Here is a 27,484-nt window from a genome sequence, read left to right as displayed (position 1 = left end):
AGAAGAATGTAAATATATTTAAAATTATATTAAATGAAATGGGGGGAAAAACGGTTTCTGAGAAACTTTACCAGGGAAACAAATAGCTTATATAGCCCTGTGAAGGGGTCAGGTCACTACTGGTGCCTCCTTGTGGCTGGGCATGATGTGGCAGCCCTCTCGCCACTGGAGTCTGCTGCTGCTGGTTGCTCCACCTCTGCAGTGGCCTCCATCATCCAGTGACATGGCCTTCTAGGAGGAACCTTCCTTGACAACGACTGCCTGAAGTTCCTGCCTTCCCTCAGGCCTCAGGAGCTGAGGGTTGAAGGTCTGTTCTCTTCCCTGGTCTGTTGTAGAAAATATGAGCTGCTGCATTTTATTGCTGATTTCCTCTACACAATTTAAGTATAAAGGATTGTTACTGAGTCAGGGAAGTTAATAAGCCAAGTTTGTACCAGAGTGCAAAATTACAGGCATAGACTGTAAAATTCTAACTCCGCATAAGTCAATGGCAAAACTGCCTTTGACCTCCAATAGTTTATAGGATGTTCAGCTCTGGAGATCTTTTTTTAAATTAAACATTTGTCTAGGAGAAGGCATTAGGAATAAATGATTTTATAGCTCTTTTAAAATATATTTGTAGTAATATTTTTAAAAATCTAAACACTTTTAAGCATTTATATTCTGACTAACAGAGGCCCTATGGGATAACTTGCTGTACTGGCTCGCAGAGGAGCTCTCAGAAGATAATGCATCATTGCTCTCTCTGCACCTGCCTATCCGTCGGAGCACTCTTCAGCTTGTTAGACTGAAATGCCCTGATAATCTAACACATCAGATCTATGAGCTTCTTTGCTTCTGGAAAAAGAATCTTCCAAGATCAGCTGATAAACAGCGACTCCTATCTCGTTATCTTCGTAAGAGTGGCAGAAGTGATCTTTCTGAAGAGCTCAGGTTCAAGTGGGAGAATAAAGCATTCACTTGGCAAAAGCACTGGCCTGAGATGAACAACTAAAAGACCGATATCTGTATGTTTTCACCTTGGGAAATCTGAATGTTTTTCTGCATGTGACTGCACAAGTAGTCAATTTCCAAGTGACATTTGCTTTAGCTTAAACCATTTTAAAATTTTTACAATGAATTGGCAAACGGGAAAAAAGACCAGTCAGTCCACTGGGTGTTGTTTAACTGTTCAGTAAATTTTCATCCTCTCCATGATAGCACAAGTTGCCTACCTTGACTTCTTTATATTCTTCCCCTTGCCTAATAACAGCTCACGTTCCTCAATAAAATCAAACAAGTTGCTGAAAATACAGATACCAAGAACTACATTCAGCTTTTGGATTTACACATAGGGCTCCACTGACTGTAGTAGGATCTGGTGTTTACCAATGTAGCCCTATATTATAGGGGCACATGAATTACCATATTTCATCAGCCCAATGAGTAATCTAGTTCAGTATCCTATTTCTAATGTTGGTCAGTACCAAATTCCTAATAGACCATAATAGACAATTGCTATAAAGCACTAATAGGGGAAGCTTCTTCTAAACTCAAGCAGCTAGTCTTTATCTCTAGGACAAAAATTGATATTCCCTATGAATATTTTATCCTTGTGAGTGTAACTGCCAATTATACTCTTATTATTCATAAGAATGTCTAAGGCTCTTCTGGATACAGTTAAATCCTTTGTCTCAATGCTATATCTATAGCAATGAGTTCCACAGATAAATACTGAAATCTGGAGAATATTTCTTAATTTAAAATTTATTGCAGTGTAATTTCATTCAGTGTCCTGTGTTCTTATATTATGGGAAGAGGTAAATAGAAATGCCTGATTGACATTTGTATACTATTGCTTATTCATTTACTCTGTATCACTTCTTATTCAGCTCCTCTCTGAACTATTATGTAAAATTCCTCTCAGCTTTAAAATGGAGTCATGACCAAGGCATCCCTAATATTGCATCTCAATTGCCATACATTATTGCCGTATTTGAATTACTGTGTTCTTGCAACACATTAACTGAAAGTGACAGCGTGTAGGACCTAATCACTAATATATTGCTATCCATCTGGTGTGCCACAAACCTGTTTAAGGGGTGTGCCATTTGCATTAGTTGCTCAAGGCTCAAGATAGCTGGAAAGCCACAGTGAATCAGAGGCTGCTGGAAGGAAGATACAGATATTTGATATTTATAAACAACTATCAATTGTACTTACACACACAGCATATATGGAAGTAGTCTTTAAAATCCAGTCCATTTGTGCAGACTTGTTCTAGTTATAATTATTTTCCAGCTTGATTAAAAAAATCTTCAAATTCAAAATAAATCTTGGAAAATATCCTAAATTAAAAGAAATTCTAAACAGTGGGCAAGCTCCTGCTATTAGAATATCCTCAAGTAGCTATCACATGTAAGAAAACTACAGCTGAGTAAGACAAACATCAATCTATTGATTGACAGATTCAGCCTGAAGAACACACACTTTTAAAAAGCAATTTAGAAACAGCACAAGAATTAATTTGGTCCATTCTGTGAGACATAAGTGCAAAAATATGCACTCATTTTCTTTTCTTAAAAAGAAAAAAGCCCTCTAAAACCAGATTACATTTAAGTGGAGCCAATCATTTTGTCAGTAGCAATTGAATTTAGCTCTCTTGTATTTTTGTCACTTACTCTGCTAACACATTCGTCATCAATTAAAAGCAATTATTTTGAGTACTTTCTATAGTTACTTATTCTGAAGCAACTTTAGGTCCAGATACCATCAAAATTCATAGTTGAAACTAGCATAATGGGATGGTCCATGACAAAGGTTCCTAGGTGGTACAGTAATACAAATATAAATTGTAATCATAATCATGAAACTACTGTGAGAACTTTTAACTCTACTTCCAAATTACAAGCATTCTGTGCTACCACCTTCATTCTACCACAAGATGGCCTCTGTGTCTAGCATAAAGTTTATTCAACTAATCTTCAGTTGCAGGAAAGCAATAAAGGATAAAATGCAGTTTCTCTATCAGGACCTTGATTTTCCAGTGCTCTGCACCTTGTGCAGTCATTTACATCTGTGCAAAGAAGTAAGAAGATTGGTTTCAATTTCCTGCTCCTCCACAGGTTTCCACTGTAATCTATCATAGGTGGGGTGACCAGACAGCAAGTGTGAAAAATCGGGACAGAGGGTGGGGGGGTAATAGTGGCTTGTATAAGAAAAAGCTCCAAATATTGGGACTGTCCCTATAAAATCAGGACATCCGGTCACACTAATCATAGGACTTACATGTGCATCATTGCCTTAGTATCTCAGTGCCTCGCAGTTTATTTATACTCACAACACCCCTGTTATCTATGGAAGTACTATTATCCCCATTTTAAGGCTGGAGAACTGAGACACAAAGATGTTAACTGACTTGCCCAAAGTTGCAAAGAAAGTCTGAAGCAGAGCACAGAATTGAAATTGAGTCTCCCAAATCCTAGGCTAGTGCCCTAATCCCTGGCCACCTTTCTCATCCTTGACCTTAGACAAGTCATTTAGTTCTCCTGCAGTAAAAAAGTGATAATTATTTAAGTGGGCTGTTGTGAGAATAACTACATCCTGAGATGCTCAGACAGTACAGTAATGAGCATCATATCAGAACCTAGGCTAGACGGATAGAAAGTTGATGTAAAAAAATGCTGTGGTTCTGGTTTGTGTGCACTTCACAAGTAAGACTACTTAAGGTGCAAAGCAATGGCGAGTCAGACCCATTACAAACTTGTAATGTAGGCTGGCTTCAAACAGGTGTGTAGTTTAATTATATTGTATTAACCATCTGCACATTGTAATCAACTAGGAAATTTACCAATGTACTGTACATATATGATAATTTAGGTTAGAAATGACACATGAATTGTTATGGATAAAATTCTGACTTTTGGACTTAGAGTAGGTTTTCAAACCATTTATGAACAAGATAATGCTATGCAAGTTTTTAGGGCTTCCCTGACAGTTTGATAATAATGCTTAGCTTTCTTTTTTAATCACTTTCAGATCTATGAATGAAAAGCCACTAGCAGTGCTAGTTATTTTAACTTCTACTGTAAAAAAAACCAATTCCACTTTAGACGACAATGCAATAGGTGCATTAACCTATTAAAAATTTCAGATATAATAAAGCTTGCCTCAACTCTTATTCTGTGTATTGGATAAAGCCAAACATTTATGTTGTTTTAAAACTTATTGCAGTGTTGGATGGGTTTACTTTTAATTTTATTTCCAAGGCAAAGAAAGAAGTCTCAATAATTGGAGCCAATAAATGTTGCTTTTGCTGTGTCATCTTTGAGCTCCTTACACTTTGACAGCTTCTAGTACTTGGAAAAAATCCTGAAGTCCCACACAGTATTAATACGTAATAACTGAGATGAGCATTATGAATAAACAGTGGACTCAGGATCAGCTCTGACATTAGCCTTTATCCACTAATACATTAGTAGACAAACCTAAAGAGTGAGGGGGAAATTTCAGAGAAACATCCTGCTATAATGTATTTGGATTTTATGGAGGACTAGATATTAAAAGGTATAAATATGGTCCCAATGGTTACTTGGAGAGCAAAAGGTTTACTTTAAATGGCAAAAATCAAGCAACTCTACACTGTTTGTGGTACACAGAGAAGGAAGGAAGATTCTCTAAAGATACCAGCTGTGCAGGATTATCACTCTTTGGATCTTGTGTTCCCTAGAGTAAGGCAAGAGGAATTCTCCAAGCTTCATGTTTTAATGGGTTACTGGTGCTCTTAAAAAGCTAATAGTTAGTGACTGCAGAGTTTCACCTATTTAATGCCAAGAAGCACAAGATCCAGGACTGAGAATCTTACAAAATAATCCATCTCCATACAACAGAAAGATAAAGAACTTTCCTTTTACTTACATGCTAGTGAGGATTCTAAACAAAATCTTTACTGGAGGACTTCCTATTAGCATGCTCACTAGGTGGCTGTATGCTTTCTGTGTTTCAGGTCAGAAGATTTAGGAGCTATTATGACAAACATGAGAATTGCTTGAGAGATAAAGAAATACACGCAATAGATGCAGGTGAAATGGCTGTTGTTAACTGTCAAGCTTTCTGCTATAAACAGCACTGCATCACTAGTAATCGGGGCACTCCAAAAGTCTTGAGCATGAGAAATGAAAGTAAAGGTTAGATATATACATATGAGCCTTATCTGAATGGAAGCAGAGAGAAAAATCTGTATGAAACAAGCTGAGAAATATGAGAACAAAGAATGTATTTCTGGAGCTGGGCAGGAAATTGTTTTCCCATCCCAGGAACATTTGAGATTTGGAAAGTTTGTCTGGAAACGTTGAAATTTTGAAAATTTGTGCAAAGAGACCATCGAAACAAAAATAAAAATTTAGGTTTAGGTCAAACAAAATATTGTTTAATTATTTCTGAAATGTTTCCTTTCAGTTTTGACCTTAAAACTTTACTAGTATAATTAGTCTAAATTTCAAACAGAAAAGTAGTTTCAGACCAAAAAAATGGAATTTTGAAAGAGTCAAAGTGGGACATTCTGACATTTTCAAAAAACTATTTCAAAAAAATATTCAAAACAATAAATTTGTCAAAACTGGCACTTTCCCATGATGTTTCATTTTTGAAGATTCAGTATTTTCCAACAACCAGCAGCACCATTTTGTCAAAAAATTCCTGACCAGCCACACTTCTTTCCAGCTTCTGCCCTCCTTTTGTTAGGAGTTTCATTCAAGTTAAGTTCAGAGGTGTATAAATATCAAACACAACTGAACAAAATACAAATTAGGCCCAAATTCAGATAATTAGATGGGGAAGGATACCAACATGAGGGCTCAGATAGAAAAGCTATTGCTTCCATTTCTCAAGAGCAATAAGACAGAATTAATTGAATCACTGTGAAGCAAAGTTCACATCCTCCTTCATCCTGATTTATTGTTATTAACTCACTGACTTTGCCTACAGTTCTGGAACAAAAGGATACAAGCCAAACCTTATCCAGCAATAATAAAATTGCAACAGATCAATTGCCAATGCTTAGTGTTTCTGTTCTATCACTTTCAGTAAACTAGAAAGCCTAATGCAGTTCAAAGGCTAAAACATCAGCTATCAATGTATAACAATAGCAATTACCGTATTCCATGTGATAGGGTGTAACAGTCCAATAATATATTGGACTCAATGGATGGAAAATTTGTCTGATATAGAAACACTCCCTTAAAATTAGCATGCAGAACATTATTGCAATGTGGCTGAAGCTGTTCCTTAACTTGCCTGGGCAAGACTCTCCTTTCTGTACAGAGATTTTCCAAACCCCACTTTGTATTGAACCGCCTTTAGATTGTTCAACAGTTTAGCCAAAATAGGGGAAAGTCTCCCATGGTGGCATTGGCCATGATTTCTCTCCACATCTTCCTTTGCCCATGCAGTTCACTCCTGTTGTATTTCCCAGAAGTGTGCCACCAGACTGAGATGAGAGAACAGCTGCCAGCTAGCTTCCCCTGAAGGTCCATTTTGGAACTATACCTCCCATTTAACTTTCCCTTTGAACACTAAATTTCATATTGTTTCTAGGACAGAAATATGAATACAACTACTCTATAGCAAAACACACCATAGGAGTCATTCCTTCCATGACTCTACATATGCAAAATTCTGTACATATTCCCATCACCCCATGGTTCTTCCTTTCTGTTTCATAAAAATGCATGCACAAAAAAAAAATCTAGCACTCCGTGAGGCTAAGATGTGACTTTCCCCCCCTCACTTCCAGTTTTTGTGGCAGGGAGGCATGAAAAGTCTCTTACCTACACTTCATGTCCATGTAAGTAAACAAATTTAGGTCAAAGCATAGCTTACACCAGAAGGATGAGGTGAGCTTTTCTCCATCAGCAGCATTCAAAACCATGCTGTAGCAATTTACAGCCATGGATGACTAGAGTCAAACCACAGATGAATCAAAATTGAACAGATGGAGGAAAATGTGACAGCAACAGTGCTGAGATCTTTATAGGAAAGAGCAATGACCAACTACTCAAACTCGTATTTAAGAAGTGCCACCCATAGGTTGCTATGACACTGGGCTTCCCTAGTAATAACCATTTGTCATACTGACCTGCAGATACTGATTTACCATCATCTAATCAACTCAAATATTAGCTCTTGAGTAGGAACACACTCTGAGCTTAGACACACTGAACTGAAAATAGGTGGGCATTGAGGGGTACAGAGTCTACCTAGGGCTAAATTCTTCTGTTACATGTATGTAACCCCATTGCCTGCAGTGGGGTACCATGCATTTAACTGAGTGCAGAATCTGAGTTTTAGTGAGCAGCAGACATAAATTAAAATCCTATCCCTAAACAAGGAGGAATTACTGCAGGTTTGTCCAGACAGAGGAACGTAACTGTGTGGGAACGGCCATACCAAAGTGAAATTTGATTGAGCCAAGGCAGAAGCTAGTTACTTAGTATTAAAAAACTAAGTATAAAAGACAGACTGTTTGGGCATTTCTCTTGCTGACTTTTTACAGAAAGTTACTGATTGTATTTAGAGCTTCCCCAAATCATTTTTTATATATATATATATTTTGGTTTACAAAACACCAAAATTTTCTGTTTTCTGACATAAAGGACATTTTAAATACACATTGTTACCATACACCTTTCCTTTTGCCTCATAAAATGTGTCAGTGAGCCATTGAATAAACCATGTGGGGTTCTGAAATTTATTTGTAAGCTTTTTAGATGGCAATCACCCACTAGCCAAATGCACAAAAACAAATTATTTGATCCTCAGAAGAGGCCTTTAATATAGGAAAGCATTGTCCTCCTCAAGTGTTAAATAAGTGAGGTACAGAGAAATGAAATAAGGCATGTCTACACTGCACACTTTTCAGCAGCATGCAGAGTACATGCATGGGGAGCCCCATAGCATGGGTATAAATAGCAGCATAAATGGTGAGGCACAACTTGGGTGAGTAAAGTCATGCAGAAGCCTGTGGTTGTGTACCTGTATATACCCTACATGACTCTACTCACCCAGCTGAGCCTCCCCATCTACACTGCTACTTTTAGCCAGGTAGCATCCCATGGCCTCTCTACTGTTGTAGCCTGCTGTTCATAACTATGTATGCACTACACACTGCTGCCACTGATGTGCAGTGCTCACACAGCCAGAGAGTTTAAGGCCATCAACACCACTCAGCACCCACACACTAAATCCAATAACTGAAACTGACCACAATGTTACAACCACAGTGAGGATTCACAGGCAACCTTTGCATCCTGGCTTCTAGAAGGCTGAGGGAACTCCAGCCCCCTCCAGAGGCGCAGCTAACAGGCGTCCTGATTGAAGGAGTGCACAGCAAATGGTTTGGCTGTGCTATTTAAGCCAGAAGGCAGCACAGGAAGTCATCTGTGCAACTGGGTGAGTTTTGGGTTGTCTGCTACGTTGGACCCTGCCTTCTTGCCTGACCCCTGCTCTCCTGACTTATCCCTGGTTCCTGCTCCACTGCTTTGCACCTGGTTCCTGATCCCTGACCCTGGTCTCCAAGTCTGGCACAAACCCTTGCCTTGACTCTGACTGATACCAGCTCTGACCCTTGGCTGATTCCCAACTAACTCCTGCTCCAACTATAGCTGGCTGCCTTAGCTCTTGGGGGTGGGATACATGGGGAAAGATGAGACCAGCAGAGCTCCCATACCCCAAGGGGTGCAGGAATCATCAGAATGAGTATCCTGCTTTCAGGTAGACAACCAGCTGGTGACAGGGGGCCCAAATTACACAGCTGACAACTGAGAACTAACAACTGTGGGAATAAGTATTTCAACTTTACACGGAGAATGTTGTAGAAAAAGGAGGCTGGATAGCTGTTTTGGATGGTTTAGACACAACAAATCCTGCAGGGAGTTAGACTAGATGATTCAGTGATAAGAGCCTAAAAACTCAGTCCAGTGACTCCCTGAAAGTCCCCTAGGGTAGGGAGTGCCCTCAGAGACTATCCACAGGTCTTTAACCTGATCCATGGGTCCTAGACAACCTTTGCAACCGGGCAGCTCTTCTGAGGCTTGCTAGTAACTAGTGAAATGAGTGGCTAACAGAACCCTGACCCTACCAGTGGCACCACCCATGGGTGTCCTGGTTTGAGGAGCACCCGGACCCACCAATTGGCCCAGCTATGCTATTTAAGACAGAAGCTGCCACAGGAAGTTGTCCATGAATTGGATAAATTCCTATCTGGCTGCAACATTTGGACCCTGCCTTCTTGCATGACTCCTGAGCCTTGCTCTCCTTCCTTACTTCTGGTCCCTGCTCCTGGTTTCCAATTTCAGCTCTGACTATTGGTTTGACTCTGACTCTGCAGTAATGCAGCCATAGAGATTCCAGCCTGGAAATACCCCAGTCAGGAGGTACAGAGAGAGATGTAGGTCTCCACCCAAGAAAAGTGATGGTGGAAGAGCCTGAACCCTAGAGTAGATCTCCTTTTTGGACCACAGAGTGGAAATCTAGGTGCAGTTGCCCTGAACTGTGACAGACTTGTCCATCATGCTTGCAAACCTGTCTGCCAAATGCCTTTAGGGATGAAGAGGAATCTCACTCTCTCTAAGGGATTATTGTGATGTGACATTCAGACAATGAACAGAATTTTGGAATGACTTTTTGTACTAAACATCAGAAAGAATGTAACATGTAAGAATGTTTCCCACAAAAGCATAAACATTTTATTTTACTCTGAAGGCAGAAGACTAGTGCTGTCACTGAATGAAGGGTTCTACTGCAAGTTTCTGTGTGGACACTAATGGAAAGTAGCTGTGTACCTGAATTAATTAGGGCAGCAACTCCTCTTATACAAGACACATGCTTATTAATGAAGGTGTTCAGTAAAATGGGAACCAGTGGTTATTAATTATATTACAATCAGTCACTAAAGATAGAGGTCCATGAATAAGTCAAAACTGTTGAAAAATGCATTTTAGTTACAAGTGATGTAGAATGAGATGCATGTGAATGCACTGAATGCCTTAAATTAAAAAAAAATCTGATCCACAAAAATATATACCACTATACGTTAACTGGGAGAACTGGCTCTGTCTATACCCTTAAAACATCTCCTTTTCCTCTTCACAGTTGGCATTGTTATATTTTGGCAAGAATAGATAACTACCTTATATCAAAATGGTAATTTTGGATAGCATTCAAAAAACAGTAGGTGTCCTAATGAAGTGCATACTGAATTTTTGACCTAAGTTTAATGTCATCCACTCAGCATATCTGTTCAAATGCACATCCTGTTTTAGCTCATGGCACCTGACCATAGTAAACAATTGTGGTAAGCCACTAGGTTAAAAGTACTGTAAGGAATGCAAAGAGTGACTTTCACCTGATAAAACTTAACACATCTACGCAATTGGTCTGGAAAAGATTCCATTTTCGGTCATGTATTTGGGTTACCTCAGATTTTTGAAAAATTATCTCAACTTGTGAAAAATGTGAACACTTTTTTAAAAAATCTTTTTATCAAAAATACCCAGCTACACACTGCCTTCGGACTCTCTGGGAGCCGTTTGAATCTCATCCTCAGGAATGTGCAAGTGCCATACAAGTTTAAGCCATTCACTTGCCAGGAGACTATTAATTCATTAAGATGGCTGCTGTATCCAGCCACCAGCTGACAAGCAACAAGGATAGGATTAGCTTCAACATGCAGCACTCAGACAGACAGAGAGGAAATGTTAAAAATTATAAAGTTTTAATTTGCAGCCAAGAGAAACTGATCCTAGCAACTATGACAGTTCTGGTTCACTTGACAAAGTTGTTGCCAGTGCACCAGGAGGTCCCCATTCAAGTCTTGGCTGCAGTAATGCAGCCTCAGTGATTCCAGACATCATATTTAGGAGTCTGCTAATTGGTTAAATCTGCTCACCATTTGTTAACACAAGAGATAGCACATGTGACCCTCACAGACCAGCTCAGGTCAGAGTCAGAACAATTCATGTGGATGAGAATCTCAAAGTAGTGTTAAGTGTACTAATTCATTTCTATGTTAGAATAGTTCAAAGGAATGTAACATTACTGTTTTTCCTGTGAATGCTATCTTTGTACTTAGCCCTAGATCAAAGAATGCATTGGCATTTAAACGAGAATTTACTTGATGTGTAAAACTGCATGAAAACTAATTAAGGATTGTTTCTGGCTACCACACTGTTCATAAATAAGGCTATGACTTAGTCATGGGTATTTTTAATAAAAGTCATGGACAGATCACAGGCAGGGAACAAAAGTCATGGCCAGGGAGCTGGCCATGACTTTATACTAAAAATACCCCTAATTAAATCTTAGGTGCTAGGGTGGGAAGGGAGGGCGCTCCAGCTGATACTGCTGTTCTGGGGGGGCCTCTCTGGGCAGGGCACGGAGAAAAAAGGTGGCCCAGGGCTCTGCCGGCACCAGGGCAGGCTTTAAGCCAATTCCCCGAAATTGGGCCCCGTGCCTTAGGCCTCTAAATTAAAAAAAAAAAAGAAAAAAAGAAAAAAACCACACTACTCACCCAGCGGTGGGGGTGGAAGGGAAGTCCGCTCTGGGGCATCAGTGGCATTTTGGTGGGGGGAGTTGTCCTTCAGTGCCGCAGAAGACCTGGCGTGAACCCCCCCACCGCCGAAGTGCCACCAAAAGCCCTGGACCGCCGCCGGGTATTCAAATCGGATCCCACTGTTCATAAAGCCAGCCCTGGCCAGCACTACCGAACCACTGCTCCAGGGCAGCGCCCAGGACCAGCTTCATGGGGCTGCCTGAGAAGCAGCAAGTGAAGCTGGTCCCTGGGGCCGCCCCAGCTGCTTGGGTGGCCCTGCAGTCAGCTGCACCAGCTGCAGAAGTCATGGAGGTCCTGGAAAGTCACGGAATCAGTGACCTCTGAAATACTCACAGCCTTAGCCATAAAAACTAATGAAAGATAGCCTGGATGGCTATAATCTGTGTAATTGGATTGCCCATTAACTGGGATTGAAGCCTTAGAACTGTCAATGAGAAGCATTCTAACTTCAAAGCATGGGTCCTTATGTTCAACAATGGGAATTCACAGACTGTCTTCATTGCTGATTCTTCAAAGAAAGGACCCACATGGGTCAAGACACCTGTCAGCTTGTTTTTTGTGACCAGCACCTATATACAGTGACTTAAAGGAATGATCCTATATGTCCTGAGATTGGTACTCTCAGTTCTGAGCCATTTCTCAGCAGTTTGTCCTGAATCAGGTATTCTCAGTGTGAGCCACTGAAGCACAGTGACAGAAGGTCAATTGTGAAATTGAAAATAAACATGGACAACAACTAAAAATAGAAGTGTCAGTGGCCAAACCTGCCTATGCCTTATGTCATGTGCCTAAATTTGCAGGACACTGGATGGAAGTCTTCAAATTTAACCATTCTGAAGTCAATGTACCTGCTTACAACCCCATGGATATCTGTAACATTTTCTCCTTGAAATCTGTATCCTGTGTCATGAACACTGGAACATTAAGGCACATAGTCTCAGCTCCTATAACTGTAGTCATATTTTCAAGAAATATCAGCATATTGTGTGCACAGCAGGTGCTGGGCTCTCTTGACAAATCTAGCAGCAAGTGTCACAATGGGAGCTACTGGGTGCTGAACTCTACTGACAGTCTTGTCCTTACTCCTACACAGGAGCTGAGCATTTTTGAAGTGTCTGTCCCTGGTCATAAGTGCTGGAGTTACTTTGAAAATCTGGCCCTGAAAGACAGGAGAGCAATACCTCATTCACTAAGTTTCATCCCTTTAGTCACCAAATCTAACTGTATTTCAGCATCTTTAGCCAAACTCCAATTAATACTAAAGCCCAATTGTTCCTTCCCCCCACCATAATTTTTGTAAAAGAAGCTGAAATATCAAAATGACTCATTGACAGATCTATAAGAGGAGGCAGCGGGCAGGGCAAACTGCTGAATAGAAACTACATTCTAGAGAGCAGCTTGAAAATACACCCTGCTGCCACTAACAATATGGATCTCAGGTAGCCTAGCAATTTTGACATTCGAGTTTCAGATTAAGAAAAGATCATCCAGAAAATAGATTTTACAAAACAGCTTACATGAGCACATGTAATGTTACAGGAGACCAGGGGGTTATGGCTTAATAAGGATTTTTTTAAAATGATAATTAAAATATTTGACTGATTGAACACCATCAAGCTGCACTCACTGATCACTTATATTAGTATGACTCCAGCATCTCTTCTCCTCCTGTTGGCTAGAATCACTTGTTGCATCATATTTTTAACTAAATTTTGATCCTGCAATGAGTTCCTTTCACTGCATTCTCTCACTACAGCAGCACCTCCTGCTGGCTATCACAGGGATTAGCTCTGGAAGCTGATGCACCATCTCCTGGTGGTGTTTATCATCCGCACTGCCTGCAGACCAGCCTCAGACCAAGTAATGCAGCGTCCTCTTCATGACTTGACCCTCCAGCCATGTTACCATCTATGTTTTTCCCCTTCCAGGGAGAGGAGGGGGTAGTATCTCCATCAATAGTCAAGCCACTTCCCCAGTGGCAAGTGTGGGACCCAAGTCTGCCTACTATTCCAGGTCCCAGCTCAGGGACCCTGTGGATAGAAGCCTCCTGCTATGCCTCTTTAACCCCTTCTCTGCAGCTTCAATTCCCTGGGCAACTTCCCCAAGGCCCCAGCCCCTTCTTTGCCCTCTTCTCAGGGCATTCAGCCAGCTAGTCCCAGCAGCCAGCCAGGAACTCCCTTTTGTTCCCCCAGTCCCTGCTAGCAGCTGCTCTGTCTAAGGTACTTCCTATTGTCTCAGGGCACATCTACACTACAGGATAAATTCGAATTAGCTTAAACCGATTTTATAAAACATATTATAAAGTCGATTGTGCGCGTCAACACTAGGCACATTAATTCGGTGGTCTGCGTCCATGGTCCGAGACTAGCGTCGATTTCTGGAGCGGTGCACTGTGGGTAGCTACTGTAAAATAATGAGGCCAATAACGTCGATTTGTGTACACACTAACCCTAAATCGATATAGTAATATCGATTTTAGCGTTACTCCTCTCGTTTTGTAGGAGTACAGAAATCGATTTAAAGAGCCCTTTAAATCGATATAAAGAGCAGTGTAGTGTGGACGGGTGCAGCGTTAAATCGATTTAACGCTGTTAAAATCGGTTTAACAGCATAGTGTGGACCAGGCCTCAGGGACACAGTCCTTACTCCCTGAGAACCCAGCAGCCACTGGTCCTGCTTTGCACTGCAGCTCCCTTTTATGTGATCCTACTGTGCCCTGATTGGCTGCTCCATGTAGCCACCTTCTAATTGGCTGCTTTCTACATAGCCTAGGATGCTTGGAGGACTCACCTCCACTGCTCCTTTCTGGGACAGGGAGTGGCAGGCCCATGAGGCCTCCATTAACCCCTTCCTCTCCAGTGTGGGGTGACTTGTAGAGATTATATGGAAGTAGTCAGTCCCATTTGGGCAGACCCAATTGCCCAGGCAGAGCCCCAGGGAAGTTAGGGATTTTACTGAACAATTTGAAGGATCAAGACATTAGATTTTTAAGCTCTTCAGGGCAGGGGTCATGTCTGCCCTGTCATGTTTCTAATATAATAGGACTGTTGGGTGCTATTATATAAAGCAGGTGTCAGCAACCTCTGGAGGCACTTGCACTCTGACAGCCCCCAAGTCAAGAAAAACTTATTCAGATCAGACTGCTAATAAGACTTAGTCCTCTAGTCTAGAGGCCTAGAAATACCAGGAGGAGCCACTGACCAATCAGGAGACAGCCAGCCAGCTAATTAAGAAGGGTTATGTGTTTCTTTTGGGGGTAGTGCAGGGTCAGACTGCGACAGAGGAGATGTTCTTCATAGCTAGCCCAGAACAACAGGGCCAGGTCAGGACTTTGCGCTCAAGCATTGCAGCTAAGTATTTGCCTTGGAGTTTTGTTTTTTAAAGATGCAGATGCCAATTTTTAAACTTTATTATCTTTAGTTAATGGTTTAGAGACTGATGCTTTCTCAGGGTATGGGACACCCTTGTCTAAGCAAGTTGCCTCAACTTGTGGACTAAGGGAGGGAGTGCCTACAGCCCAACAGGGATGACATGGAGCAGTCCCACCTCTGACATTTCCCTACAGATAGTTTCATTTTGACCTAGAATGTGCAAGGATCATCAGAAACATTAATGGGAGTCCTGTACACATTCGAGGACAGAATGTGGAACAAAGAAGTTTAGATAACTTTTCTTATACAATTTTACCAATATAGTCTTCTTACATTTGGTCATTCTGACAAACCTGTTTCCCCAGCTTAACAAAGCATACCTAATATATTCCATTACGTCATTTCCCAGTTTGCATTACAACTATGTACTCTGTCATCCAGAGAAACTAAACTTCCAACCTATTTTCTGGAACCTGTTTAATTCTGTCAAAACAGAGCTCTGATGAACAGAAAAAGCAGTATGTTAGTACTTCTCTTAGACCACATATTAATATCAAAAAACCTTTTATCTCCTAGAAATATGAATGGATCCCTTTCTTTTTAGCCCAATGGTAAAACATTTTCCCCTTCAGTTTTGGAGCTTAACAAAAGTCTTGTTGCAAATTAGAAGTGTGAAACTGTATAGCAGTCATTCCAGCACTACTAACTTCTTGGGGCTGGAAAGGAAAAGTGAAAGGCATCTCTCCCTTTCTCCTTGAACAGCATTCTATAACAAAGTGATTCTATCATCAACACTAGGAATGTGTGTCTTCATACACATCTAGTGGCTGGGCAACATAATAAAAGAATCTGTGAAAGCTTCCAAGCAGAAAGTATTTCTTAGCTCAAACAGAAAAAACTCATGTTTATAGCACAGAAGTTCAAAAGCTGCTGTTGACCCAGTGAGGTCAGTTATCTCCTTTCTGTTTATTATAACTGTTCTTTTAATCTGTCCTCAGAGGAACTCCATTTTTCTCTGAACTTCCTTCAAAAAGGGCCTTGAAATGAATATAGGGCTAAGAGTCAGGAGAATTGGGTTTCTTCCTAGTTTTGAGACCTTGAGCAGTTGGAGGGGGGAGATTTTCAAAAGCCCAAATGAAAGAGAGCCTCCTAACAGACTGACTGACTTTCAATGCAAGTTGAGCACCTAACTCACCTTTGTGCCTTTAAAGCTCTTCCTCTTAATCTTATGCTTTAATGTCCCCATCTTAAAAACTGGGATAATAGTTACCATCATTGAAAGGCACTTGGAGATCTACAGATATGCAAGTGCTATCATAGCACTTACATAAGTAGAATATATTAGAGTATATTTCTAGTAACATGGTACATGAAAATATTAACATCCTCTTTAATTTGGTTCACGGTCAGATTACTGCTATTCTTGCTGAAAAGAGGTAAGTAATAAAAGACTACATGTTTGTAACCACCTATTAGAAAGCTGGAATAGTCTAATAAAACTGGAAGAATTCTTTCCAAATTGGGATATCTATCACAATCTGATTGTATTGCTGATGTATTTAAAATACACGTCTACTCCCTATCACACCAGCAGATGTCATACCAAGGCTTCTGGACAAATATTGCTTCCTTGTGTTTTCAATTTTGAAGCCAAGGGGTGAAATAGTTACTAATACAAACAGAGGTCTCATTAGCCGATTGAAGAATGTAAAGCACTAGAAGATCTAGATATTAGGTAATTCCTTTAAGCAAGTTTAGAAACGGAAATTCTTGCTTTCAGCCTAGAAATTCCTTTCTACATTTTAACTTTAAAACAAAGTGACATTTTGGTGGTGTGCATGCAAAGTGAGACAGAGGAATTGTTAAAGAGATACCGGACCAATCTTATTTAAAAAGTGTGCTGGTTATTTCCAGAACTACATGGAATCTGTAATTAACTAGAAATTCAATACTGCAGAGTCCACTTACAATTCCAGAGGTGCTTGAATATTCTTACGCTTTCATATGTCTAAATAAATATACCTTAGATCAGAACTGAGTGAATAATGCACAAACAAAACATCAACTTCCTCCTCTACAAATTCACTCTCTCCTCTCTCTTTCTAAGGCCATGTCTACATCTAAAATTTTGCAGCGCTGGTTGTTACAGCTGTATTAGTACAGCTGTATAGGGCCAGCGCTGCAGAGTGGCCACACTTACAGCAACCAGCGCTGCAAGTGGTGTTAGATGTGGCCACACTGCAGCGCTGTTGGGCGGCTTCAAGGGGTTTTGGGGAAGGCGAGAGCAAACCGGGGAAGGAGACCAGCTTCGCCGCGGTTTGCTCTCGCGTTCCGCGAACCACCCAGCAAACCTCAGGGAAGGAGACCTGCTTGCTCGGGGTTCGGGGAACGCGAGAGCAAGCCGGGGAAGGAGACGAGCTTGATTACCAGAGGCTTCCTCAGGTATGCTGGGATACCTGCTTATTCCACGGAGGTCAAGAAAAGCGCTGGTAAGTGACTATACTTGATTACCAGCGCTGGATCACCAGCGCTGGATCCTCTACACCCGAGACAAAACGGGAGTACGGCCAGCGCTGCAAACAGGGAGTTGCAGCGCTGGTGGTGCCCTGCAGATGTGTACACCTCCTAAGTTGCAGCGCTGTAACTCCCTCACCAGCGCTGCAACTTTCTGATGTAGACAAGCCCAGAGTCTTGCTTCTCATCTTCCCTGACTCACTCTGGTGCTTACAACTGCAGGCTCATTTGCTCTATTTTTCACTTCCTTCTCAAATCCTCTCTAACTTCTCCCTCTCTGCCCAGTGTCTTGCCAGTTTCTTTTCGTTTAAAAGGAGAAAACTATGCAGTTCAGGAAGACTTCTCTCACATCTCACTATTTTTCACTCTCTTCCCCAATCCTTGTAGTCCTGGTTCCCTCTTCTGTGGGCATAAGTTGGCCCACAACGTGATGAAATTTAGACAGAGATAGGGACTTCATTGCACAAAACCAAAAATACTCTGGATTAAGATTTCTACTGTATCCTTTACTAGTAAAGGTCATATGCATTACAGGGTTCTGAAACTTTTTTGGCATGTAATTCTGATGTACAACACAGAACATTTTACCTTTGAATTTTCCTGCCTTTGCCCCAATCCAACATAGGCAAAACTCATTAAAGGTTAAGTAAACAGTGTTGGATTAGTTTCCAAATCTAATGTGAGTGGGAAATTAATGATTATTCAGTCTAAAGTCGAGAAATTTACTATTTCAAGAACCATTTGGTTTAGTCTAACACCTCTCACATTCACACATAAAAGTGCTTAACACAGTGTACCATACCAATAACCAATTAGATGAGGAAATAAACCACATTTTAATTGAACCAGTTTTAGTGCTAGCGTAGATGGATGCAAGATGACTGTTCAACTAGCCCTCCCACTGCTAACCTAAAGTTTATTGTTGACATTTAGAAATCTCCCAGACTCTACTGCTTGTGTGAACTGTGCCAGGAAGTGACAGAAAAATACCAAGGTGGCATTGCAATAGAAATGGCTTAGAAGAATGTGGGGCAAAACTGCTGTGGCTGAGATCAGACAGCGTGTCTACAGTGGATAGATTGAAGCACTTGTGCTAAACTGCTTTCTCCCATTTGGTCAACTGAGAGATCTTCAGTTCTCTAATACAGACAAAGCTTATGAGCTTGCAGTTTTTAGTTAAAGCACCTGTTCTTTCAACACTGAACTCAAGAGGAGTAAGGGTTAGACCTTAAATGAAGAAACAACGGAGTGGGCTCAATGATAAATCTGTCAGCATGTATGACATTATTTACTGCTCAATCCACGTCCTCTCTGGACACCTCTCTTCACTTCACATTACACTTTATCAATTTTGCATGCACGATGTCCTGAAACTGACAAACAAATGGTGGCATCAATTCACACCTAAATATAAATGGATTAATTTGATTTATGGTTTCTAAAATAAAGGCTCAGAAAAAAAATGCTGTCAAGTCTTTTGATATTTGTTTTCTTCCAATGACTGGCAACCATAGTTACACCATACACTAAATAGATCTTTAACTTAATGCCATGCTCTAACATGTCTGTTTACTGTAGCTGAACTTAAGATGAAATCCCCAAAAGGTAGACTAGTAATTCACAGGTGAAATGGAAAATTAACTACTAGTTAAAGTTATGAAATAACTGTTGGTTCTGGCAATTTTATAAAATATGAGTGCTTGGTTGAATGCCATAATTTCTTTACCTAAATAGTCTGACAATAAATCTTATTTAATGATCATACTCGGGCTGTAAAGTGATTAAAAATGTGATTAATCATGCTATTAAACAATAGAATACCATTTATTTAAATAGTTTTGGATGTTTTCTGCATTTTCAAATCTTCAACACAATATATAAATCAAACAACTTTGTTTACATGTGTAGAAGATAATGCTGCCAGCTTCTTGTTTACAGTGTCACCTAAAGTGAGAACAGGTGTTTGCATGGCACTGTTGTAGCAAGATATTTACATGCCAGATGTGCTAAAGATTCATATGTCCCTTATGCTTCAACCACCATTCCAGAGGACATGCATCCATGTTGATGGTGGGTTTTGCTCAATAACAATCCAAAGCAGTGTGGCCTGATGCATGTTCATTTTCATTATCTGAGTCCGATTCCACCAGCAGAAGGTTGATTTTCTTTTTTGGTGGTTCGGGTTCTGCAGTTTCTGCATTAGAGTGTTGCTCTTTTGAAACTTCTGAAAGCATGCTTTACACCTTGTCCTTCTGAGATTTTGGAAGGCACTTCAGATTCTTAAACCTTGGGTCAAGTGCTGTAGCTATCTTTAGAAATCTCACATTAGTACCTTCTTTGCATTTTGTCAAATCTGCAGTGAAAGTGTTCTTAAAACAACCAACATGCTGGATCATCATCCGAGACTGCTATAACATTAAATACATGGCAGAATGCAGGTAACACACAGACCAGGAGACATACAATTCTCCTCCAAGGAGTTCAGTCATAAATTTAATTAACACTTTTTTTAAAATGAGCCCCATCAGCATGGAAACATGTCCTTTGGAATGGTGGCCAAAGCATAAAGGGGCATATGAATGTTTAGCATATCTGACATGTAAATAAGTTGCAATACAGGCTACAAAATTGCCATGTGAATGCCTGTTCTCACTTTCAGGTGACATTGTAAATAAGAAGCAGGCAGCATTATCTCCTGTAAATGTAAACAAACTTGTTTGTCTTAGTGATTGGCTGTACAAGAAGTAGTACTGAGTGGACTTGTAGGCTCTGAAGTTTTACATTGTTTTGTTTTTGAGTGCAATTATGTAACAAAAAGATCTTCATTTGGAAGTTGCACTTTCACAATAGAGATTGCACTACAGTACTTTTATGAGGTGAATTGAAAAATTCTGCTTTTTATCATTTTTACAGTGCAAATATTTGTAATAAAAATAGAGTACTATACACTTTGTATTGTGTTGTAAATTAAATTAAGACATTTGAAAATGTTGAAAAACATCCAAAATATTTAATATATTTCAATTGGTATTCTATTGTTTCACAGTGTGATTAAAACTGATTATTCATGATTAATTTTTCTAATTGCGATTAATTCTTTTGAGTTAATCATGTGAGTTAACTGCAATCAATCAACAGCCCTAGTGCATACTAATTTTACTGAACTTGCCAATGTCATTCAAAACATTTTATGTAAAACAGATTTGTTAGTGGTGATACTTTCACCCATACACTCCTTAAATTTATTTATATGTATGGTTGGAACAAAATGGCTTTTTTTCCATTTTCTTTTAAATTGCAAATTTACCAAAATATAAATATTTCTAATACAATCAAATACACCCCCAGCATGTCAGGAATTTTCTCTGCAATTTTTTCTTAAATATTTTTCCTCATAGGAGTCTTAAATTGGAGCTTGAGAATAAAAAGGTAAATCCTTAGTTATCACTGATTTTGTTCCAGGAAGATGGGGTGCTGTAAAGGTCTTTATTTCCTTGGTCTAGCTAAATAGACCTGACCACTTATTGTAAATTAGGCATGACCACATTTTATGGCTCTGAAGCATCCAAGAAAGGCAGAAGAACAAAATGATTAATATTTCCAAATGAACAGTAGGTAAGTAACAGTCTACTAGATAGAGCTAGATTGTCATGGCCTTGTGGTGAAGGCACTGGACTGGGACTCAATTCCTGAATCTGCTACAGACTTTCTGCATTACCTTAGACAAGTTGCTTAATCTTTCTTTTTTTCCCTCCCATCATTTCAGATGCCGAAGCTTTAAAAATGACTAAAAATACTGGGATTTTAACTCTTGGGTATCCACTTTGAGGCAATTACAGGGACTTGATTTTCAGAAAGTGGGGTGCTCAGCAGTTGGCAACAATATTAAAATCACTACATATCTGAGACTTATTAGAAGCAGTGACCTACAAATGTTAAGAAAAGAAAGGACTGAATTTTCAGCATCACTCAATTTCTCCAGATGGTAACTGTGTACAGATTAGGTAAGGTTTAAGGTAAGGTAAGGCTTGTAAGTACACATGTTGAAATCAATAGGAAAGCTCCCACTGATTTGACTTGGAGCCCAAATGGGCTCTCTTTGTTTAGGGCCAAATCGTGCTGGTCTTGTGCCAGTATATAAGTGCTAGTATCCCAAAAGGGAATGGGGAGGGAGTATTGACCTTGTTTCCCCCCGAGTCATGAATTAAAGTAAATAATAACTATAGTTAAGGTTAGGCGAGTCAGTTCTGTAACAAGACAGCCAGTTCACACCAGTCAACTCTTCTGAGGCTCAAACAACGTGGATAACTTTTTATTTGTATGTTTGGGTGTGTCTAATTTCCAGTTGTACATAGAAGGAATATTTTTGTCAGGATACTCAAAAATCTAACACTAGTATAGAACTGGACCTGAAGTGAAAGATTTGATCTGAATGAGGTTTCAGAGGCAAATCTTTATGAACAAAAATGCCAATCAGAACATGTCCAAATAATGCATGTTTAAATCTGGGGCTATGTTTTGTGGCCTGGTTCCAACTCTAACTTTGTGCTCCTAGTACTGGCTGTGAAACAGCCTAGACTGTTCACATAGATATGACTATATTAATCCATGTTGATGGTTGACCAAAGGAGTATCTAGGGGCACAGTGAGACACTAAACAAGCTAAAACAAAATTAGTAAGGAAGAATTACTTTCAGGAATCCAAGAGGTTATTAAAATAATTAGCATGGAAAACAGGAGTTATGAAACTCATATTGGTTGCTTTGGCTTTAATGTAGTTTGCATCTGACGAATTGGGTATTCACCAACGAAAGCTCATGCTCCAATACGTCTGTTAGTCTATAAGGTGCCACAGGACTCTTTGCTGCTAATGTAGTTTTGATACACGTTCAAATATCAAGAGAAAAGGATCAAATCCTTCAGCCTGATATGGCTCCTTTGAGCCACTTCATTGGTCCAAAGGGGTCAAACTGCTTTAAGAAAACAGGGGAGTATCCCCCCAGCATAGGGGAATTCCCAGGCTTTACACCACTGACTCACAGCCTCTGATGTAGGGAGTGTGACAAAGTTTTGACAGAGTGCTGCTGTGCTCCAAAAATCCTTGGTTACTATTATGAACCTGTTGAAGGTACCGTAGAAGTAGAGGTTGTTCTAAGATGCGTTAGGGATCAAACTGGTTTCTGACTGACCTAAGAATAATGGGAATAATCATAAATTCAAATTTGTTCTTCCTTACACCTTGAATGCTGTATCAAGTATAGCACAGTTGGTCCCAAAGATCTAGACCTAAGAGTCTAAGTGGTCTTGAACATGGGTCTTGAAATAAATATTAGATTTTTAAAGGTGGTTTCTAAAGAAGGCTGTTAAAATAAAAATATTTCTAAAAATTATGCTTTATTTAGAAAAAAATCCTTAAGAGGATTTTTGGGGGAAAAATACAAGCTGTAATTTTGGATTTTAGTAATATTTTCAGTTTACACCAGGATTTCTGAAGCCAATTAAAAGAAAGACTATGCAGATATTGCTGTATCACACAAAACATTCCTCTCATTAGTTTTTTTTCATTGAAGTAGAGTCTGTGGGTATCAGTCAAGGAGCAAGGCCCTAAAGTGACAGGAATTAAATCAGCCCTAGAGGCATGGAAAGAAATAGACAGTCTCTTCTCCAGGTTGCTCACAAGCTAGTTTAGGACATGATGCAGAAGATAGATGATTCAAAATAGGCAGTAAAGAGGGGAAGGCCAAGGTAGCACAAAAGTGAGCAAATGCTAGTATGATAACCAGTAGCCTCAGCTCACCTGCTGCCTAGCCAGGTATGAAAGTTAGTTATCCCACAGACAAGTAAACCAAAATAGTCAGCGAAAACCTGGCTCCATTAAAAACAATGGGAATTTTGCCATTGGCTTTAATGAGGTCAGGATTTCATCCAATATTTCTTAAAATGCAAGCTGTCATGCTTAATCCTGCACTGCTCCGCATACTGAATATGCACAGGAGTCTACATGAAGGAGGTATAGAATTGGGTCCATATTTTATATAGATATGGTGACAAAGTTCCTCCTTTATCTTGGTGGGTCCTGCACTTATTGACAGATTTACTAACCTCACAGATTCACCCTGTGGGTCAGGAAGCAGCCCAGAAACCTTCCCCTCTGGTAGAAGCCACAGTCCAGTTCAATTCCTCCTGTGTTTGATCAGGAGGTGGGAGGTTTAGGGGGAACCTGGGCCCACCCTCTACTCCAGGTTCCAGGCCAGGGTCCTGTGGACTGCAGCTGCTTAGAGTGCCTCCTGGAACAGCAGCACAACAGCTACAACTCCCTGGGCTACTTCCCCATGGCCACCTCCCAACATCTTCTTTGTCCTCACCACCAGACCTTCCTCCTGATGTCTGATAACGCTTGTACTCCTTAGTCCTCCAGCAGTATGCCTACTCACTCTCAGCTTCTTGCACACCTCTTGCTCCCAGTTCCTCGCACACACTTCCTCTCCTCTGGCTCCCCTGGCCTGACTGGAGTGAGCCCTTTTATAGCATCAGAGGGGCCTTAGTGTCAGGTGCTTAACAGCCTCACCTGACTCTTAGCAGGTTAATTGGAGTCAGGTGTTTTCATTAGCCTGGAACAGCCCCTGCTCTGGTCACTCAGAGAACAGAAAACTGTGTATCCAGAGGCCAGTATATCTCCCTTCTACTACTCTGCTGTTACCAACTGGCCTGGGTCTATCACAATAGGTACTGTTCATACAAACTGTCTGCCTTGACAATGTATAGGATTACAGAGAGCAGGCAGGATATGATCCCTATAGGATGTTACAGAAAGTTACTTTGTAAAGACACTGCATGATACATTAAAACATCCCTTCAGAAGACCAATAACTACAGTGGAGAAAAATTAAGAAACTTAAGCAGGAGAGAAAATATAGATCTGGAAAAAAATGAAGGCTTAGTGTTAAATGGTAATAAGATATCAAATATTAATTAATTTTGCAAAGTACTTGTATGGTGAAAGTTCATTTGTGAACAATGAAAATAATTTTCAATTAATGTTCTTTTGAATCTGAAAGTAAATTAATATTTATCCCTATTCATGACCCTTTCATGTTTGTTTTTCATGAAAATTTGTGCACCCAAGCGTTACTGTGTTCCTTAACAAAAAGTGAGTTTTAGCTGAAATATTCACCAAAAGTAAAAATCTTAAAATGTATATTCAGTTGTGAGAATTGCAGTTCTAACTGTGTTGGTCAGTTATTGAAGTCACATGTTATTGGTTCCATTCCCTCATTGGAAGATTTATGTAGCTATCCAATAGAGAGTGGATTTCAAATTGTAGTCTGGATAGCTACATTAATCTTCCTGATGGAATTGAAACAATACAACACGACTTATGACAGCACAAACTTACTATTCCCTCAAGCTACTGGCAAACAATGTATAAGTAATTATTCCCTGACGAGTTTCATGAAAATTTCAAAACAATAAACTGACAATTGCACAAGCGATTTGTAAACAGAAGAAAAAAAAAAGAAATATCTGTTAAATTCATTATTAATTATTTATCCAGCTCTACTGGTAAGTATGATTATTTTACAGTACATTCCAAATTGCAGGAACTGCTGATAGCACTTATGTCAACAATGCTGCAATTGTGGAAAATGGAAAGGAGAGAGTTAGGATGCCAGTGCTAGAAAAGTGGAATGAATGGACAAAAGATTGGGGAGAAAAGGAGTCTGACTTTATTGTTAAAATTCCCAATACCTTTAGTGGGAACAGATAGAAAAATTTTGAATTTTCTCCCGAGATGAATAGGAGGCCACCTCATATTAAATAAAATACAAAAACAAAACAAAAATACTTTCATTAAGTTCTTAGACCCAAACACACATTGGTCCAGTTCCTCCAGATTGATGAGTTACACTTGTCAGAAGTGCAACAGGGTGAGGGAGTGGCAAAAGTAGTAGTAAATGACCTTTGTGACTTCCTGACCCTATGGCTGGTAACACCAGTCTGACCCCTAGCAGAAAATGGAGCACACAGCCTGAAGATTGGCACCTGGCATAAGAGTGAGCAACTGTCCACTTGACTGAGCAACTGCTCACTTGGGCCATTTCAGCAGCCAGAGATCATCTGGATTCAGGGACATCCCACCACGCTCTCTTTGCCCTTGCCATGCCAGGAGCCAGAAAGATAAGTGGCAAAAGAACTTCTGCACTGGCTCTATGCCACTGCAATTGTGTAGGAGGTTACCATTTGAGGTTAAAGTTTGCTTTGAGCCTCCAGACCAGCACAAAGCAGACTTAACTGGCCAGAGAATCTGCTCCTGTCAGGGTTGCTTTTGGGGGGGTGGAGGAGGGGGAATCATAGCTATTTTTCAAGAGTTGAATATACCAATACACAATCGCTGAGCTTTAAAACAAACAAATGAATGATATATTATTATGACCGACCACCAGTCTCAGGTACTATTCATGACTGAATTTAGCTTTCAAGAAAATTTCAAAACAGTTTTGATGGCCTACGAGAACAAAGCACTGAGAGGAATGCTGGCTGTGAAAGAACTAATATGAAAAAACATTAAAACCAAATCAACATTACTTTGCAAGTAAGAAGTGAAACATGGAAGCAGGATGTGAAGATGTGCAGTAAGCTAAAAGAAATGAATTAAACAGCAAAGCTGCAACATTCTAGCAACATTTGGGGCTATGCATTAAAAAGGAGAAACCTTATCCAAATGCTCGGCAGGTCTTGCAAAATAAGTAAAGAAGTGAAATGGAGAAGGATCAAAGTGAGGACAAGTGCAGAAGCTTCCTAAAGGTTGAGAGGTTTGACCAACCTTTAGAAAATATGCTTGTGTTGATATGAAAATATCTTGTAGAAATTTCAAGTACAGCTCAAATGCATCTCCAAATATTATGCAAATCCTGATTTGATAGTTATACCACTGATACTTGCACAATCTTCTGTAAAAACCATGAGCACCCAGGGACTTTGCAGCTGTCACTGTGTTCCAAACCATGGCCTCTTGGAACTTAGACAATATATGGGCTAGAACTCAGATCCTGGTGCTCTAAAAGTACAGTTTACTGGCACTTCAGCTAACACCCATTGCTGTTAAGCAGTAAGTATGCCTATGGCATAATTTCTTCAGTTTTGATTCCATCCAGAAGGTGCTGGTGATGCATACATACACTAGTAAGTTTACTACAGTATGCTAAACTTTTGCATAAGGAGGACTATCATTGTTCCATGAGAGGAAAAAATGCTATAAGAAAATATTTTTATCATTTTTTAAATATGAATACGGAGCTATAGATGATACAGAATACAAAAATAAAGGACTGTAGTACTTAATGGAGTGAAAAGTGCTTATTTTCTTCTCTGTTAGCCAACATGTTCATATTACAAAATATATATAAAAAATAACCTGTGTCTGCGTGAGTCTTTGTACCAACTTCCTCAGGCAGCAGGAAGGATTCTTAAGGCAAATTGAAGCACAAAAGGAGGGAAGAGAAAGGAACGCTACCACACAAAAAAACTTGTTTGATGGGAAATTGAGATTTGAAACAATGTAACTTCCTCTTCAGCAGGGACTCTAGCCTTTTGAATCAAGGAAAATTCAATTAAAGATTGCATTTTGCAGAGAACAGGGGAGAAACTCAATTTGCATTTTAACACCTTACTGCTGTGCCAAAAATGTTCAAGTGAAAGGTTTCAAATAAGCTTGTCAACCATAGCAGAAGGCTGATTCTGGCATGTTTAGCAGTTTTTACACTTCCAGTTATTATTATAGTCTGTGAAAGTACATTTCTAACTGAAATTTTAGTGCTTTCAGCTGATACTGATGGGGCTTAAGAATCTGTCGCAGGTTCTTTTGATCTGGTATACATTTCTGACTGCAGCCTATTTAGTTTCTCTCCAGTAAGATTTCTCTTTCTGCTGGCTCTGCTTCTGAACTGTAGTTCCTGCATCACAAATATGCAAACAGATATACAAGGCCTACTAGACACCGGGACAGTCAGCG

At 39.9% G+C, this 27,484-nt stretch overlaps 1 protein-coding gene across 3 annotated transcripts in view; it reads left to right on the top strand.

Annotated features, from left to right (window-relative positions):
• The window catches only part of DTHD1 (death domain containing 1), a 73,255-nt gene extending 54,411 nt beyond the window's left edge, over positions 1 to 18,844 (top strand). The window contains exon 11 of one of the 3 annotated variants that reach the window (XR_007773559.1): positions 675 to 686. Coding sequence is in view for 2 of the 3 variants with exons in the window: in XM_050947450.1 (XP_050803407.1) it covers positions 675 to 994 (320 nt within the window). In the remaining variant the exon portion in view is untranslated. Of the gene's footprint in view, positions 1 to 674; positions 4,143 to 18,405 lie in introns of those variants that run through there. The other 2 variants (XM_050947452.1, XM_050947450.1) reach the window with 2 other exon arrangements.
• The last annotated feature ends 8,640 nt before the right edge of the window (positions 18,845 to 27,484 follow it).

This window comes from Gopherus flavomarginatus, chromosome 3 (genome assembly GCF_025201925.1).
Source record: "Gopherus flavomarginatus isolate rGopFla2 chromosome 3, rGopFla2.mat.asm, whole genome shotgun sequence".
Taxonomy (NCBI): domain Eukaryota; kingdom Metazoa; phylum Chordata; order Testudines; family Testudinidae; genus Gopherus; species Gopherus flavomarginatus.
This window is presented reverse-complemented; position numbering and strand designations above follow the sequence as displayed.